This window comes from Salvelinus alpinus, chromosome 19 (assembly GCF_045679555.1).
Source record: "Salvelinus alpinus chromosome 19, SLU_Salpinus.1, whole genome shotgun sequence".
In the NCBI taxonomy this organism is placed as follows: Eukaryota; Metazoa; Chordata; class Actinopteri; order Salmoniformes; family Salmonidae; genus Salvelinus; species Salvelinus alpinus.
This window is the reverse complement of record NC_092104.1, coordinates 28,989,889-29,007,086: the sequence shown is the minus strand read 5'-3', so window position 1 is coordinate 29,007,086 and position 17,198 is coordinate 28,989,889. Positions and strand designations below refer to the sequence as shown.

General features: G+C 44.6%; 1 protein-coding gene across 6 annotated transcripts in view; it reads right to left on the bottom strand.

Moving 5' to 3' along the window:
* Window positions 1-17,198, bottom strand: part of LOC139545248 (kinesin-like protein KIF2A) — a 33,684-nt gene that overhangs the window by 10,008 nt on the left and 6,478 nt on the right. For 3 of the 6 annotated variants that reach the window (XM_071352822.1, XM_071352824.1, XM_071352827.1), the window contains exons 2-15: window positions 8,228-8,322; window positions 7,498-7,620; window positions 7,045-7,102; window positions 6,799-6,918; window positions 5,489-5,589; window positions 5,178-5,273; window positions 5,024-5,078; window positions 3,533-3,695; window positions 3,200-3,290; window positions 2,948-3,011; window positions 2,746-2,837; window positions 1,674-1,816; window positions 1,343-1,547; window positions 905-1,015 (exon numbers count right to left, since the gene is read on the bottom strand). In XM_071352822.1, the coding sequence (XP_071208923.1) occupies window positions 905-1,015; window positions 1,343-1,547; window positions 1,674-1,816; window positions 2,746-2,837; window positions 2,948-3,011; window positions 3,200-3,290; window positions 3,533-3,695; window positions 5,024-5,078; window positions 5,178-5,273; window positions 5,489-5,589; window positions 6,799-6,918; window positions 7,045-7,102; window positions 7,498-7,620; window positions 8,228-8,322 (1,517 nt within the window). The remainder of the gene's footprint in view (window positions 1-904; window positions 1,016-1,342; window positions 1,548-1,673; window positions 1,817-2,745; window positions 2,838-2,947; window positions 3,012-3,199; window positions 3,291-3,532; window positions 3,696-5,023; window positions 5,079-5,177; window positions 5,274-5,488; window positions 5,590-6,798; window positions 6,919-7,044; window positions 7,103-7,497; window positions 7,621-8,227; window positions 8,323-17,198) is intronic. The other 3 variants (XM_071352823.1, XM_071352826.1, XM_071352828.1) reach the window with 1 other exon arrangement.

The following is a 17,198-nucleotide window of genomic DNA, read 5'->3' as shown; positions in this document are numbered from 1 at the left end:
TGGGCTGATTGATGGTGCCTGCATCTGATGGTCAATCTCAGCAGAGGGAGAGAACAGCAGACTGAGGGTCCGCCTCTCAACATCCCTCCACTCTCCCTTTCCTCCACTGACACTGACCAAAAAAGGAACACCGTCTTCTAGCTGATAGCGAAACTTGAGTCACACCAAATTATTTCTGCCTCATGCACAAATTGATGTTGTTATTCCTGTGAACAGAGAAAGTGAAATATTCCCAAGCCGCTAATAATAACAAGACAAGCCTATCGATACACTTTCCTTCTCATTCATTACAGCTGCCGTGCTGGTTGTAGCACAAGTGGAAGAACACCCATTAAATGGCTTATGAAAGAGTTGAATAAAAAGTATTGACAGTGCTGAGTAAGAACTTAAACATGAACTCAGTCATAAAAACAGCAGCTCTTTGCTGTATTCATTGACAGTCTGTCTCTAGTCATGGTTTTAAACGTTTTAAGCTCACAGTATCAACTTTGCTTTAGATTTATTTTAAGCCTGCTACGTTATCGCAGACATGGTAATCTGAGACATCCGATTGGCCAGCAGTAGGCCTATAGTGTGCTTGATTTGCTCTCTGGGCCCGACGGGAAGGCAGAGTATGTACCTTCAGATACATGAAATGGTTCAAAATGGGAACACTTCGCCTACCCAGCCAACGGCGCGATACAAATAAATAAAAATAGAAACTCAAGGATTTATCGTTGTTTTTTTAAGAGAAATGTTTGGCGATCGACTAGGAATACCTTGGTGACCACTGGCCTAGACCATGGGCCAGGTGTCTTAAAAATAGTAATTTTTAAGAAAATCAGAGATGACTGAACCCTATTGCCAGTGAGGAAAGAATTCACCAATTACCAATCCCACTAGCAGTGACTAATGATGAACTCACCATGCATGTGCGGGAGTTCTCCCCTATGAAGGAGTCTCGGAGGACCTGTGTGAGCTTGCTGGCCCTGAATGGAGTGTGTGGTTTGTTCCGTCCCAGCGCCCTGATGCACTCCTGGTAGAGTTAAAGAACGATACAATGAGCTACAGTTTGTCTGCCTGCTGACTGATATACATTCTGAGAGAGATGGGACAGGAAAAATACAGTTGACCATTTCTATAAGATTACGTTATGTCCAACTAAGACTGCTAGTTCTGTTCAACTGGAGGAAAATGCATCTCAGACAGCACACTATCAGAGCTGTATTCATGTCAAATCCTGTAAATCCCTATAAGATTAATAAACTTTTACTTGAACTATCAGACTAAACATCTGCTGACTTTCTACCGAGTGTCCCTGTCAGAATGCTCTGCAGCTGCCCTCTGATCTCTCCCCTCTGACCTTTAGTGCCAGAAGGCTCTTGTTGATCTCAGCTCCCTCCAGGCGTGTCTGGCGGTCAGCACTGGATGTGTCGGCCCCCCTCTCGTTCCCCGCCAGGTCGATCAGGGAGAACTTGCCATGCATCTTCCCCTTCCTCCTCAGAATGATCTGGAACACGGCGTGGCTACGGGACGAGTGGGCGTTGGCCGAGGTCTGCCCTGACGTTCTGAGAGAGAGGGACAGAGAGGGAGAAAGAAAGCAGGAAGGAGAGCATTTAAATGTAACCGTTTATGTCATTAGTTAGGGCAACTGTGGGATGTTGCTACAAATACCTTCCACTCCGTTGCCTTACCTGCAGCTGTTGCCCACTTCTATGAGTTTGAGGACGTTCTCTGTGCATTTGACATCTCTCTCATGCAACCCCACCACCTGCACCTGCTGCTTCCCATCCTCCAGCACCCGGAGCTTAGCCTTACCATTCAGCAGGTCAAACACCTAGAAGACACACACAACAATCAGGTCAAATACCTATACAACCACACACGCAGTCAGGTTAAACAGTCAGGTCCAACACATATAGGACCGCAACTTAAAACCAGTCTGTCAACATAATCACCCACGGGAGCAATACACCGCTTCCCTTACAGTCCGAGTTAAACACTTACAACCAAGTTCCCTCCATTATTTTGGGGCACTGACCAATTGAGGCCTTGGAAGCAGAAACTTGAACCTTGTGAGAATTCTATGATAGGCCTACATTCCATGATCCTAAAAAAATTTTTTTTTTTAACATCATGGACCAAATAGGTCATTGTAAATTGCATTGTAATGTGTTATATGATGCAAAATAAACTGTGTGGTTCGAGCCCTGAATGCTCATTGGCTGACAGCTGTGGTGTATCAGACCGTATACCATGGGTATACCCTGGGTATACCATGGGACACAGCCCTTAGGTGTGGTATATTGGCCATATATCACAAACCCCCGAGGTGCCTTATTGCTATTATAAACTGGATAACAACATAATTAGAGCAGTATAAATACATTTTTTGTCATACGAGCTGATATACCACGGCTTTCAGCCAACCAGCATTCAGGGCTCGAACCACCCAGTTAATAAAGAGAATTAGACAATGTAGGCTACACTCTGCCTATTAGCTTATATGCAACACGGACCCTTTAATTAAAGACTCAATCTTGCAAAGTTAGATTTGTTTTGGTTTGTTGCATTGAAAAGGGGCTGATAATGTTGATTCGATCACATTAGAGAAAAATGTTGATAGTGAAACTCAATCTCTTGCGTCTTCTGCCCTGGCAGTCCTGGAGGAGATGCGTGGCCACGCACGCGCGCAGCTTAGAAGGAACATTGCCTACAACCAAAACCACAAGTTGATGCTGTATAAACGAGTCATTAATCACTTGCCTTTCCACTGTAGATTTCAAAGAAGGTTGCGTACACCTGAAGATCTAACTTCTTGTAGCAGGGTTTCTTCAACATGACAAACACATCCCGAGCTGCATGAGGACAAAGGGGAAAGAGACTAAGAGAAAGTTTTACAATTGTAATAGGTTCTGAGCATTACAGCACCAACAACAATACTAAGAATCCACTAAGAATCACTTACCAGCTAATGCATAAATCCCTTTAGAACAATCCTGGTTCTTTCCAGAAAAATCTCCACCCATAGTCTGAAACAAAAGATGGCAATATTCACAGTTCTGATTGTGGGTGAAACATAAATTGAAATGAAAATGCAACAACGCTTGTACACATTGAACCTCGATGTCACTGATGTAATGTTATTGTTAAGTTAGTGTTTAATAACTGACATGCATCAGCAGAAGAGGATGAGGAGGCTGGTGTGTGTGCGACTCACATGTGTTTTGCCACTACCAGTCTGTCCATAGGCGAAGCACGTGGCCATGCCCCTCTCAAAGATGGTCTCCACCAGGGGCCTGGCAGTAAACCTGTAGTGGAAACACACAAATCCACTCATCAGTGTGTGTGCATTCACACACACTAGCAAAACACATACTTGCACACATTCCATCACAACAGCCTAACATACACACGCCATCAAAATACATTCTACACACACACAAATCCAATGCAAGCAGTCCTCCTGGATTGAATTCCAGTAAAAACATACAGCTGACACGTCAAACAAAACAGTTGTTTTACTGCAACAACCGACTGCTCTCTGTCTGACCTGTAAACCATTTCATTAGTGGTGCTGTCATCAAAGGCGTAGTCGAAGCGGAAGGTCTGGTTCTCCAGGTAGCGTGTCAGGTCCACCTTCTGCTTGGGCTCATGAACCATCACCACATCCTTACTGGGGATGGTAATCACATCCAAGTCCCTTATAGTCAGCTCTGGAATACACACAGCCATGTTAATGAAAGTATACAGAGAAGATACACTATATACACAAAAGTATGTGGACACCCCTTCAAATTAGCGACTTCAGCTATTTCAGCCACACTCGTTGCTGACAGGTGTATAAAATTGAGCACACAGACGTGCAATCTCCATAGACAAACATTGGCCTTACTGAAGAGTTCAGTGACGTTCAACGTTGCACCGTCATAGGATGCCACCTTTACAACAAGTCAGTTCGTCAAATTTCTGCCCTGCTAGAGCTGCTCCGGTCAACTGTAAGTGCTGTTATTGAGATGTTGAAACGTCTAGGAGAAACAACGGCTCAGCCGCAAATTGGAAGACCACACAAGCTCACAGAACGGGACCGGCGTGTGCTGAAGTGCGTAAAAATATAGTCTGTCCTCGGTTGCAACACTCACTACCAAGTTCCAAACTGCCTCTGGAAGCAACGTCAGCACAAGAACTGTTCGTCGACAGCTTCATGAAACTAACATGCGCAATGCCAAGTGTTGGCTAGAGTGGTGTAAAGCTCGCCGCCATCTTCTCTTGAGTGATGAATCACGCTTCACCATCTGGCAGTTTGACGGATTAATCTGGGTTTGGCGGATACAAGGAGAACGCTACCTACCCGAATGCATAGTGCAAACTGTAAAGTTTAGCGGAGGAGGAATAATGGTCTGGGGCTGTTTTTCATGGTTTGGACTAGGCCCCTTAGTTCAGGTGAAGGGAAATGTTAATGCTACAGCGTACAATGACATTCTAGATGATTCTGTGCTTCCAACTTCGTGGCAACAGTTTGGGGAAGGCCCTTTCCTGTTTCAACATGACAATGCCCCTGTGCACAAAGCAAGGTCCATACAGAAATAGTTTGTCGAGATCGGTGTGGAAGAACTTGACTGGCCCGCACAGAGCCCTGATCTCAACTCCATCGAACACCTTTGGGATGAATTGGAAATTCAACTGGGAGCCAGGCCTTATCTGCCAACATCAGTGCCCGACCTTACTAATGCTCTTGTGGCTGAATGTAAGCAAGTCCTCGCAGCAATGTTCCAACATCTAGTGAAAAGCCTTCCCAGAAGAGTGGAGGCTGTTATAGCAACAAAGGGGGGGACCAACTCCATATGAATGCCCATGATATTGGAATGATGTTCAGACGAGCAGGTGTCAACATACTTTTGGTCATGTAGTGTAGTTTCCCTGATTACAGGCCATAAGAAAATACCTGAACATGACTGATTATGACTGTCCAAAAGCTCATAGTAGGTCAACTCGTGACTGGTTCCTCATTATGATTAAAGGCTCTGTTGGATGTCCTCCTTACCTTTCTTGTTGAGTGGACGTTTCCTCACACAAACACATATTCTGTGCTCTTCAATCTGACAAAATAAAAACACACATTGATCAGGCCATTGTATTGGGACAGAGGTAGAGAAAGCAGGGAGAGGGAGAGAGAGCAGGGTGTTGTCTGTACTCACCAGATCTGTGGTGGACAGCGGCCGGTAGTCCAGACTGGCACGGAAGTCTCTGATCATATACAGGATCTCATAGTTAGGGACAGTGGTGTCCACCTCCTGAGAACGGTTATGTTAGGTCACTGTTCAATTTATACTTGAATTCAATTAGCAAGTTATTATCACTAAAGAAAATGTGTTCAATGACTAACATGGCTATAGTGAGTCAATTAAATATGTGAGTCAATTATCTTATTTTATCCTCATTTTAAAAACCCATATATTAGAGAAGAGATGGTGGGGCAGAGGATGGAAGGAGGAGAGTAACCCTGTACCTGTGCCTTCTTCTCCCTCAGCTCCTGTTGCTGTATCCGTCGTCTCTCTCTCTTCTCCTGCAGTTTCTCCACTTCCTTCACACAGTTGGACTTCCTCCTCGCTGCCAGGAAACCCCGGCAAAGGAACAGGAAGTCACAAACGCTGCCTTTCACACTCAACCTTTCTGAAAGGGATCTCTTCCTCTGCTGGTGTTTCCCTACTATAGGGTTGTCCAGACAGAGTGGTGCCTGGCTGGGGACTGGGCCTAGCTAGCATCCAGAGGAACATCAACTTTATACAGGCCTGAGGGCAGGCTACAGCAGCTGGCACAAACCTTACCCTGGTAACCCTTCTATTCCTATTACACTACTATTACAATACACTACTATTACAATACACTACTATTACAATACACTACTATAGGGCTCTTGACCAACCACTGATCCAACAACAGTCAAATGCTGACTGGGAAAGCAGAGATATGAGTACATAGGGGACTTCAGTCTAGGTTCCTCAAAAGTTACATAAATCCTGCATCACATGTGATGCATCACATCACCTCATTTCTACCAGCATGACACATATGCAACCAGAAGATTAAAAAAATAAAATAATAATAATACATTTAAAAAACTAAAAAACAGTTAGTACCATTTAGAAACCCAATCCTATTATAAGAGAGAGGAGAGTATAAAGTGAGTGTCAGTAGCCCATTTCCACCAGACCCCAAGATATCCAGCTGAGCAGCATACAGCCCCATCTGAAGGCCTGCAGGCTCGTCATTCAGAGCAGAGAGCGGTGATTAATAATCTGCAGTAATCTGGGGGAGCAGGGCCAGGTCAGAACCAGAGCCAGTCTGGCCAGCAGGAAATAGAGAGAGAGCTACGAGGATGTCTCTCTCTGTCTCCGATTCCATTGGTTGGGGGGAGCCCCCATCACGACTTTGAATATAGCGGAAGCCTTTTAGGCGAGTAATAATCACAAACTAAAGGTTCTCCAAAGGAAAGCGACAGGGCTCTAAGATAACATTAAGCATTGGGGTGGTTGGGAGAGTTGATACATACAAAGCTGTCCAAACTCCTTTCTGCTTAGCTGATGCAATGACGCTTCTGTGACACACATGTGATCGACAAAACATAGAAAATCAGGAACATCAAGTCTTTTGGTCAAATGTTACCGTAACAAATACACGACATGAAATGGAATAACAAATAATATTTCCGGGGAATGCTTAGGATGGTGAAAATGACAGAACATTCAGATTTCCGGAATGAGTAAATATGTCAAAATGTAACTCCTAGATAGATGGATATAGCCGTGATGTTCCTACCGTTGGCTAACTGTTGGGCTGTCTGGGCCTGAGTGGGCTGGGCTGGCTGCTGGGCGGGAGGAGGAGGAGGGGAAGGCTCTAGCTGCTGGGGTGGAGCTGGTCTGGACCGGGTCGACACCACTGTGGAACCCACAACACAGAGAGTTATCAAGAGGGCCTGTTTCAAGTGAATTAAGCGACATGGTACCCATGAACATTTCAAGACAATGTTCAACTGTCAATGATCAAAAACAAGTACACAAACACCTCTGTTATCCCTGGACGGAGTGCCATTCTTAGTGGGCGCTATTGTTCGCCGGTTCTGCTAAGGAACACAAAAGAGGGAGATAAGATAAATGCATTGACAAAAATAATTGAAGCCATGAGGATTAAACCATAATCATGGTTTACGAAATGATTTTACCCAGCAGATCACTAGAACACAACCCTGAAGAATACAACACTTCTCACTCCCATGACTGCAAAATAAGGGTTATAAAAATGGACAAATATTGAGAATCAAATTACTGGAGCTTCCTTTGTTCGCATCTGTTCTGTGTTTTTATTTGCCACTCCAGCAGTGGGCCTCTGAGGCCACACACTGCACCATAGGCAATATATCCGGTTCTATATCTATGCACTACACAGGCAGACTTCACCCTGCGGTAGTTATACTAGCATTCCATAACTAAACTAAATTCCGTCGCATGAAGCGCTCACCTTGGTGATCTTGTTGACCTTCACAGAGGTGGGCGTTGGTGGGGGCGGGGTCTCTGGGCTGGGGGCGATCTCCTCTTCAGGGGCCACATCTGGGTTTAGTGCAAATATACTCTCAAAGTCAATCTGGACAGAGAGAAGAGTGTGTCACTGTAATTGTACCTAACCCATACAGTCGCTCCTGAACAATTCCACTAGTCCCTTCTCTTTGCCCTTCTTGTGTGTGTCTGTGTGTGGTGTGGCAATAAATGTGTTAACTGTACATCTCCTACTATTCATCATTACCACACCTTCTAACAGAGGCCACAACCAATTGGTGCCCTTTTTAATGGTTCTTCGAGCCATACTTTTCAAGTCAATATTCAACAGATCTAACACAAAATACTCCACACATCAATATGCAGAAGAGATGAGGTGCAAATATACTCAGTTAATATGTACCTTATATGTTAGTATATGGAGAGCAGAGAGGTATATCCGTGTAGCTCAGAGGAGCAGAGAGCAGTAGGACAAATCTGTATTCAACAGCAAAGCTCAGGAAATATGACTGCTGTAAGGCTCTCTAAACTCATGTATATTCAGGGCAGAGTGATGTCTGGCAGAACATGCAGAAGGATTGTGTAATCTCCAAAACTGTAGAATGTCTTCAGATGCATTATTCATAGGGCTCAATATGCCTAAGAGCTGAGCGGACGCCGGCTGTCGTGCTAAGCTACTAGCTAGGCTTGTTTACCTCTTTCCCTTTGGTGTCTCCATTTTCTATCCACTCCACGGTGACGCTCTCGTTGTCTTCATTCAACGACGTGACCAAGGCTTGGTGTATTCGTCCTGTAACAAAACAGGTGTGGTTGTTCATTATCTGACAAACACCCACAGCACAGAGAAGTTGGAAGACTAAAGGGGAGTTCTCTGAAAGGTAACAAATTAGTTATTTCCTTAAAACTGTTGCACAGTACTGTCCTAACTCTGGCCTACACTACTCACAGTGCACTACAGCCATTAGGGATGACTGACTGCATGACACATCTTTATCGTAAGGGCGGGAGTGGGAGGACTTTCCCCAGGGAATCAGTCAGCAGGGAAGACGTAGCTATCCAACTGGAGAAATGCATAGGGACATTAAACTACTACAATGAAGCTGGAGTACACAGATACCTGCAGCACACACACTTCAACATGCTCTCTGAAACCGTACGGCTATGCCAGCCTGACAATACAGTACAGAATACTAGAAAATAATTGGCCTTAAAACATTCCAAACTAGCTTCTCCAGGATGTTACTCAACAGAAGTGTGTGAAGACAAGAGAGGTGGTCTATCTAAACTTCAGCTACAGATATGGCATTTAGCAGACGCTTTTATCCAAAGCAAGTTACTGTCATGCATGCATACATTTTAAATATGGGTGGCCCTGGGAATCAAACCCACAACCCTGGTGGTGCAATCACCATGCTCTACCAACTGAGACATAAAGCCATGTCAAACAAGTTAGGAAGCATGTAGTCAATATACATGGAGTTACCCTTTCCCTGTCCTCCCTCCCATCTACTGCTGGTCTAAATACACACTTCACAGGCAGCCTGAGCTGAGCCTGCTCCATAATTACCAGCAGCTTCCTGTGCCTAACCCTGGTCTATGACACACTACATCCCCTGGCTGATCACTGTCGGGGGGGGAAATGTTCCCGGCATTCATTATTTAGAGCAGAGCTTTATGGATGCTTTTAGTGTTCTCTGCTGAGTTCTACCCAAGTAATGATTCTACAGCGCACAGCAGTGAAAGCCAACTTAAATGACTCCGTAACAGAATAAGAATCCCTTTGGCTGACTTTCATTGGGAAAATCTCAGGTAGTAATAGTGTCAGACAGTGATGTAAAAAGAGAGAGGTGGCAAGTGAAATGCGGAACATGCGGTCAGATGCCTGTGTCATGAGTCCATATGCATGTCACTCCACCATGATGTCTCTCTCTCTCCTCTTTGGCAGATCTGCTCTAGAAAACCCTGCTTCTGGTCAAGAGGGACACACCAACTGATGTGTGTGTCTTAGTGAGCCTATGCACCATTACACTGACTTGAAGAAATACAACTTGCTGAAGTAGAACTTGCTGCATAGAGACTGCGTGTGTGTGATTCTGAGAGCTGTGTCTCAGAGATCTTTACGGTAGGGCTGGACTAGCGCCAAGCTAGCTGGCAGTTAAATCCCATCTTGGATCAGCAGGTTTGGTTGCAAGCTACCCTGGCAACAGCAGGTGACTGTAGACACGCAATGGCAGACAGACAGCACTACTCAAGAACAGGGACACATGGGAGGTGACAGAGCCCAGTGTGTTCAGGAGGATTAGATGAGGACACACAGACGCAACTTAGGAAAGGTAACCGCTTGCCATTATGGAGGGAGCAAGGGCAACAGCCAGCAGGCGAATCAAGAGTCTATTAGTCACTAGTTATAGTAAAACAAGCGCACATTCACCAGAATAATAGTGGATATAGGCTGGCTTGCGGGGAGAACATGCCAACCATTGACAATGAGTAAAAAGGAGTTGACATGATACTGAACAGACTGGCACTCAGGCTTGCAAGACCTGATGCAATTGAATCACTAAGAATAGAGAATGCCCTGGTCCTCCAAGAACTTCTTTGTACAGACCAACCAACCACCACACAATCTCAGCAGCTTTACCCACACACTCCTCAAACAGCACTACATGCCAACAGAATCTGTATTGTGTATTCTGTGTGTATAGAAACTTACACAACACATGCATCCAGTTCATCTGTAAACATGTGAATGGTAACTGTCAAGTGAATGGTACCCTGTCCGTGTGCACTGACTGCAGTGCAGTGCCATACTCTAGCCCTTTGTTCTAAAATACTAACCTAAGGTGACTAAAAGCATCCGCATGCTTCCCAGCCAAAGCAGTTCGTTAGAGTTCGTGCATACAGTACCAGTCAAAAGTTTGGACACACCTACTCATTCAAGGGTTTTTATTTTTTACATTGTAGAATAATAGAAGACATCAAAACTTTGAAATAATATATCAAGATTATCCTACCAACAGGACATTAAAACCGAATGTCTTATGTTTTACAGAGTCGTAGCTGAACGACGACACGGATAATATAGAGCTGGTGGGATTTTCCATGCATCGGCAGGACAGAGAAGCTACGTCTGGTAAGATGAGGGTTGGGGGTCTGTGTCCATTTGTCAATAACAGCTGGTGAGTGATGTCTAATATTTAAGAAGTCGAGGTATTGCTTGCCTGAGGTAGAGTACCTTATGATAAACTGTAGACCACAATATCTACCAAGAGAGTTCACATCTATATTATTCATAGCCGTCTATTTACAACCACAAACCGATGCTGGCACGAAGACCGCACTCGACCAGCTGTATAAGGCCATAAGAAAACAAGAAAATGTTCATCCAGAGGCAGCGCTCTTAGTGGCCGGGGACTTTAATGCAGTGAAACTTAAATCCATTTTACTTCATTTCTACCAGCATGACACATGTGCAACCAGAAGATAAAAAAATTAAAAATAATAATACATTTAAATAAATAAATAAAACTCTAGACCACCTTTACTCCACACACAGAGACGCGTACAAAGCTCCCCCTCGACCTCCATTTGGCAAATCTGACCATAATCCTCCTGATTCCTGCTTACAAGCAAAAACTAAGGCAGGAAGCACCAGTTACTCCCACAATACGGAAGTGGTCAGATGACGCGGATGCTACGCTAAGGGACTGTTTTTCTAGCACAGACTGGAATATGTTCCGGGATTCATCCAATGGCATTGAGGAGTATTCCACCTCGGTCATTGGCTCAATCAATAAGTGCATCGACGACGTCGTCCCCACAGTGACCGTATGTACATATCCCAACCAGAAGCCATAGATTATAGGCAACATCCGCATCGAGCTAAAGGCTAGAGCTGCCACTTTCAAGGAGCCGGACGCTAATCCGGATGCTAAGAAATCCCCCTATGCCCTCAGACGAACCATCAAACAGGCAAAGCATCAATACAGGATTAAGATTGAATCCTACTATACCGGCTCTGGCACTCGTCGGATGTGGCAGGGCTTGAAAACGATTATGCACTACAAAGGGAAACCCAGCTGCGAGCTGCACAGTGACGTGAGCCTACCAGGAGAGTTTAACCCCTTTTATGCTCGCTTCGAGGCAAGCAACACAGAAGTATGCATGAGAGCACAATCTGTTACGGACAAAAGTGTGATACTCACATCGGCTACGGAGAGCGTTAAGACAGGTCAACATTCACAAGGCCACGGGGCCAGACGGATTACCAGGACGTCAACTGGCAAGTGTCTTCACTGACATTTTCAACCTCTCCCTGACTGAGTCTAAAATACCTACAGTTGAAGTCGGAAGTTCACACACACTTAGGTTGGAGTCACTTAAACTCGTTTTTCATCCACTCCACAAATTTCTCAGTGCAATACAGTTAAAGTCGGAAGTTTACATACACCTTAGCCAAACACATTTAAACTCAGTTCGCCTGGCTCGTTGCGAACTGTGTGAAGACCATTTCTTCCTAACAAAGACCGAAATTAATTTGCCAGAATTTTACATAATTATAACACAACATTGAAGGTTGTGCAATTTGTTTTTCAAACACTCCACAAATTTCATGTTAACAAACTATAGTTTTGGCAAGTCGGTTAGGACATCTACTTTGTGCATGACACAAGTAATTCTTCCAACAATTGTTTACAGACAGATTATTTCACTGTATCACAATTCCAGTTGGTCAGAAGTTTACATACACTAAGTTGACTGTGCCTTTAAACAGCTTGGAAAATTCCAGAAAATTATGTCATGGCTTTAGAAGCTTCTGATAGGCTATGACAACATTTGAGTCACTTGGGAGACCTTGTGAAGGTGCTGGAGGAAACAGGTACAAAAGTATCTATATCCACAGTAAAACGAGTCCTATAATCGACATAACTCGAAAGGCCTCTCAGCAAGGAAGAAGCCACTGCTCCAAAACCGCCATAAAAAAGCCAGACTACGGTTTACAACTGCACAAAGGGACAAAGATCATACTTTTTTGGAAAAATGTTCTCTGATCTGATTACACAAAAATAGAACTGTTTGGCCATAATGACCATCGTTATGTTTGGAGGAAAAATGGGGAGGCTTGCAAGCCCGAAGAACACCATCCCAACTGTGAAGCACGGGGGTGGCAGCATCATGTGGGGGTGCTTTGCTGCAGGAGGGACTGGTGCACTTCACAAAATAGATGACATCATGAGGGAGGAAAATTATGTGGATATATTGAAGCAACATCAAGACATCAGTCAGAAAGTTAAAGCTTGGTCGCAAATGGGTCTTCCAAATGGACAATGAGCCCAAGCATACTTCCAAAGTTGTGGCAAAATGGCTTAAGGACAACAAAGTCAAGGTATTGGAGTGGCCATCACAAAGCCCTGACCTCAATCCCATAGAAAATTTGTGGGCAGAACTGAAAAAGCGTGTGCGAGCAAGAAGGCCTTACAAACCTGACTCAGTTACACTAGCTCTGTCAGGAGGAATGGGCCAACATTCACCCAACTTATTGTGGGAAGCTTGTGGAAGGCTACCCGAAACATTTGACTCAAGTTAAACCATTTAAAGGCAATGCTACCAAATACTAATTGAGTGTATGTAAACTTCTGACCCACTGGGAATATGATGAAAGAAATAAAAGCTGAAGTAAATCATTCGTTCTACTATTATTCTGACATTTCACATTCTTAAAATAAAGTGGTGATCCTAACTGACCTAAGACAGGGAATTTTTACACGGATTAAATGTCAGAAATTGTGATGTATTTGGCTAAGGTGTATGTAAACTTCCGACTTCAACTGTACATGTTTCAAGCAGACCACCATAGTCACCGAGCCCTAGGAAGCGAAGGTAACGTGCCTAAATGATTACCGCCCTGTAGCACTCACGTCGGTAGCCATGAAGTGCTTAGAAAGGCTGGTCATGGCTCACAACAGTATCATCCCGGGTAAACCTAGACACACTCCAATTCGCATACCGCCCCAACAGATCTCAATCGCACTCCACACTGCCCTTTTCCACCTGGACAAAAGGAACACCTACATGAGAATGCTATTCATTGACCTCAGCTCAGAGTTCAAAACCATAGTGCCCACAAAGCTAAGGACCCTGGGACAAAACAACTCCCTCTGCAACTGGATCCTGGGACTTCCTGATGGGCCACCCCAGGTGGTAAGGGTAGGCAACAATACGTCTGACACGCTGATCCTCAACACTGGGGCCCTCAGGGGTGTGTGCTTAGTCCCCTCGTGTACTCCCACGACTGCGTGGCCAAACACGCACTAACAACGATGAGACTGCCTATTTTCTTTTAACTTTTTTTAAGTAGGCAAGTCAGTTATGAACAAATTCTTATTTACAATGACGGCCTAGGAACAGTGGGTTAATTGCCTTGTTCATGGGCAGAACAACTTACTTTTACATTCTCAGCTCGGGGATTCGAACTTGCAACCTTTCGGTTACTAGCCCAACGCTCTAACCACTAGGCTACCCTGCCACATCATGGTCCAAACACACCAAGACATTCGTGAAGTGGGCACGAGAACATTTTTTACAACTTTTCCCTTTGTCATTATGGGGTATTGTTTGTAGATTGAGGGGGAAAAAACTATTTAATACATTTTAGAACAAAGCTATAACGTAACAAAATGTGGAAAAAGTGAAGTAGTCTGAATACTTTCTGAATGCACTGCATCTTCGATTAATTATTACTATTTAGAGGAAGTGTATACTGGCTACGGCCAGTACTAATGATGTTTTTTTCTAGTTTTTCAAGCAAATATCAATTAAGGGCACACTTGAGCACACTTGTTTGGTTCAGCTAACCAGCCTAATTGTGTTTGCGAGCATTGCAAAATAAAATGTACACACGTTATTCAATCAATTAGTCTAAACTGCTTGTGCGCGCGTCTGCGTAGCCAGGAGTTAAAGTCCAGCCTCTTCTATCCATCTACTTGTTGGTTTTTAACGAGCATGCTAACCCATGTGGGTGATTGAAAGATTAATGAGGTCCACACTCCACTCCAGTTGATGGCGCTAATGCATCGCCAAAGTTGGTTGCCAACCACCATATGAAATCCACAGGAGCCGAATCAACAACCTCTGCATCATTCAAGAATATACAAAATTAAAGTTTTTGTCACATGCGCCGAATACAATTACAAGCACTTAACCAACAAAGCAGTTAAGAGAAATGTGTTAATTAAAAAAATTGATAAAAAAATAACAAACTGTTTAAGAGCAGCAGTAAAATAACAGCAGAGGTACAATGTGAGGGGGCACCAGTTAGTCGAGGTAATTGAGATAACATGTACATGACAATGCAAATAGTCTGGGTAAGCATTTGATTAGCTGTTCAGGACTCTTATGGCTTGGGGGTGGAAGATGTCAAGAAGCATTTTGGACCAAGACTTGGTGCTCTGGTACCACTTGCCGTGTGGTAGCAGAGAGAACAGTCGATGACTAGGGTGGCTGGAGTCTGACAATTTTTAGGGCCTTCCTCTGACACCACCTGGTATAGAGGCCCTGGATGGCAGGAAGCTTGGCCCCAGTGAGATACTGGGCTCTACGCATTACCCTCTGTAGTGCCTTGCGGTCGGAGGCCGAGCAGTTGCCATACCAGGCAGTGATGCAACCGGTCAAGATGCTCTCGATGGTGAAGCTGTAAAACTTTGAAGATCTGATGACCCATGCCAAATCTTTTCAGTCTCCTGATGGGGAATAGGCGTTGTCGTGCCCTCTTCACGACTGTCTTAGTCTGTTTGGACCATGATAGTTTGTTGGTGATGTGGACACCAAGGAACTTGAAGCTCTCAACCTGCTCCACTACAGCCCAGTCGAGAATGCATCCTTTTCCTGTAGTCCACAATCATCTCCTTTGTCTTGATCACGTTGAGGGAGAGGTTGTTATCCTGGCACCACACAACCAGGTCTCTGACCTCCTCCCTTTAGGCTGTTTCATCGTTGTAGGTGATCAAGCCTACCACTGTTGTGTCGTCTGCAAACTTAATGATGGTGTTGGAGTCGTGCTTGGCCATGCAGTCATGGGTGAACAGGGAGTATAGGAGGGGCCCCCTTGTTGAGGATCAGTGTGGCAGATGTGTTGTTACCTACCCTTACCACCTGGGGGCGGCCCATCAGGAAGTCCAGGATCCAGTTGCAGAGGGAGGTATTGAGTCCCAGGGTCCTTAGCTTAGTGATATGCTTTGAGGGCACTATGGTGTTGAACACTGAGCTATAGTCAATGAATAGCATTCTCACGTAGGTGTTCTTTTTGTCCAGGTGGAAAAAGGGCAGTGCAATTGCGATTGCATCATCTGTGGATCTGTTGGGGCGGTATGCAAATTGGAGTGGGTCTTGGGTTACTGGGATAATGGTGTTGATGTGAGCCATGACCAGCCTTTCAAAGCACTTCATGGCTACAGACGTGAGTGCTACGGGTCAGTAGTCATTTATCCTTAGTATCTTGGGCACAGGGACCTATGGTAGTCTGCTTAAAACATGTTGGTATTACAGACTCGGACAGGGACAGGATGAAAATGTCAGTGATCTCACTTGCCAGTTGGTCAGCGCATGCTCGGAGTACACATCCTGGTAATCCGTTTGGCCCCATGGCGTTGTGAATGTTGACCTGTTTAAAAGGTCTTACATCGGATACAAAGAGCGTGATCGCACAGTCATCTGGAACAGCTGGTGCTCTCATGCATGTTTCAGTGTTGCTTGCCTCGAAGCGAGCATAGAAGTAATTTAGCTCATCTGGTAGGCTCGTGTCACTGGGCAGCTCGTGGCTGTGCTTCCCTTTGTAGTCTGTAATAGTTTGCAGGCCCTGCCACATTCGACGAGAGTCGGAGCCGGTGTAGTACGATTCAATCTTAGTCCTAAGACGAACCATCAAACGCTTTGCCTGTTTGATGGTTCGTCTGAGTGCATCGCAGGATTTCTTATAAGTGTAAGAATATTTTCAAAGATAAATACACAACGTAGAGGACTAAAAGTCAATAGAACTAAAGGTCAAAAGGACTAAAAGTCAATAGAGTACTAACGATTAATGGAAATAGTGTTTTTTCTGTAATAGGGAATTAATGATCAATGGGTCAGAGACATGGGAGGAATTTCAGTCTGGGACTCATAGCTACATGGCAAGTTCTCATTGGTCCAAATTGTTTATACATTGAACCTGAAACAGGATACTTGATATTTGGCCATTGGCCCAGTTTTATTGCAAGGAATTCTAATTGGTCAACCACAGGCTAGGGCTAAGTTATAAAGAACATCCCATCCCTTTGTTCTGTGGAGAATCACAGGAGAGAATCACTGAGGACAGGGGAGAATAAACATATACCTCCCCGCATGATTTGTCATCTTTGAATAAACCCATTTTACTCCCCTGATTTTCTTTGGGGTCTGTGTTATTGAAGAGTAACATAAACTGCTAGCAGTTAGAGTCCCGGAGGGTCAGAGTCACGCTCCTTGAATGCAACAGCTCTACCCTTTAACCCAGTGTGGATGTTGCCTGTAATCCATGGCTTCTGGTTGGGGTATGTATGTACGGTCACTGTGGGGACGACGTCATCTGTGCTAGCAAAACAGTCCTGTAGCTTAGCATCTCCGTCTTCTGACCACTTATTATTGACCGAG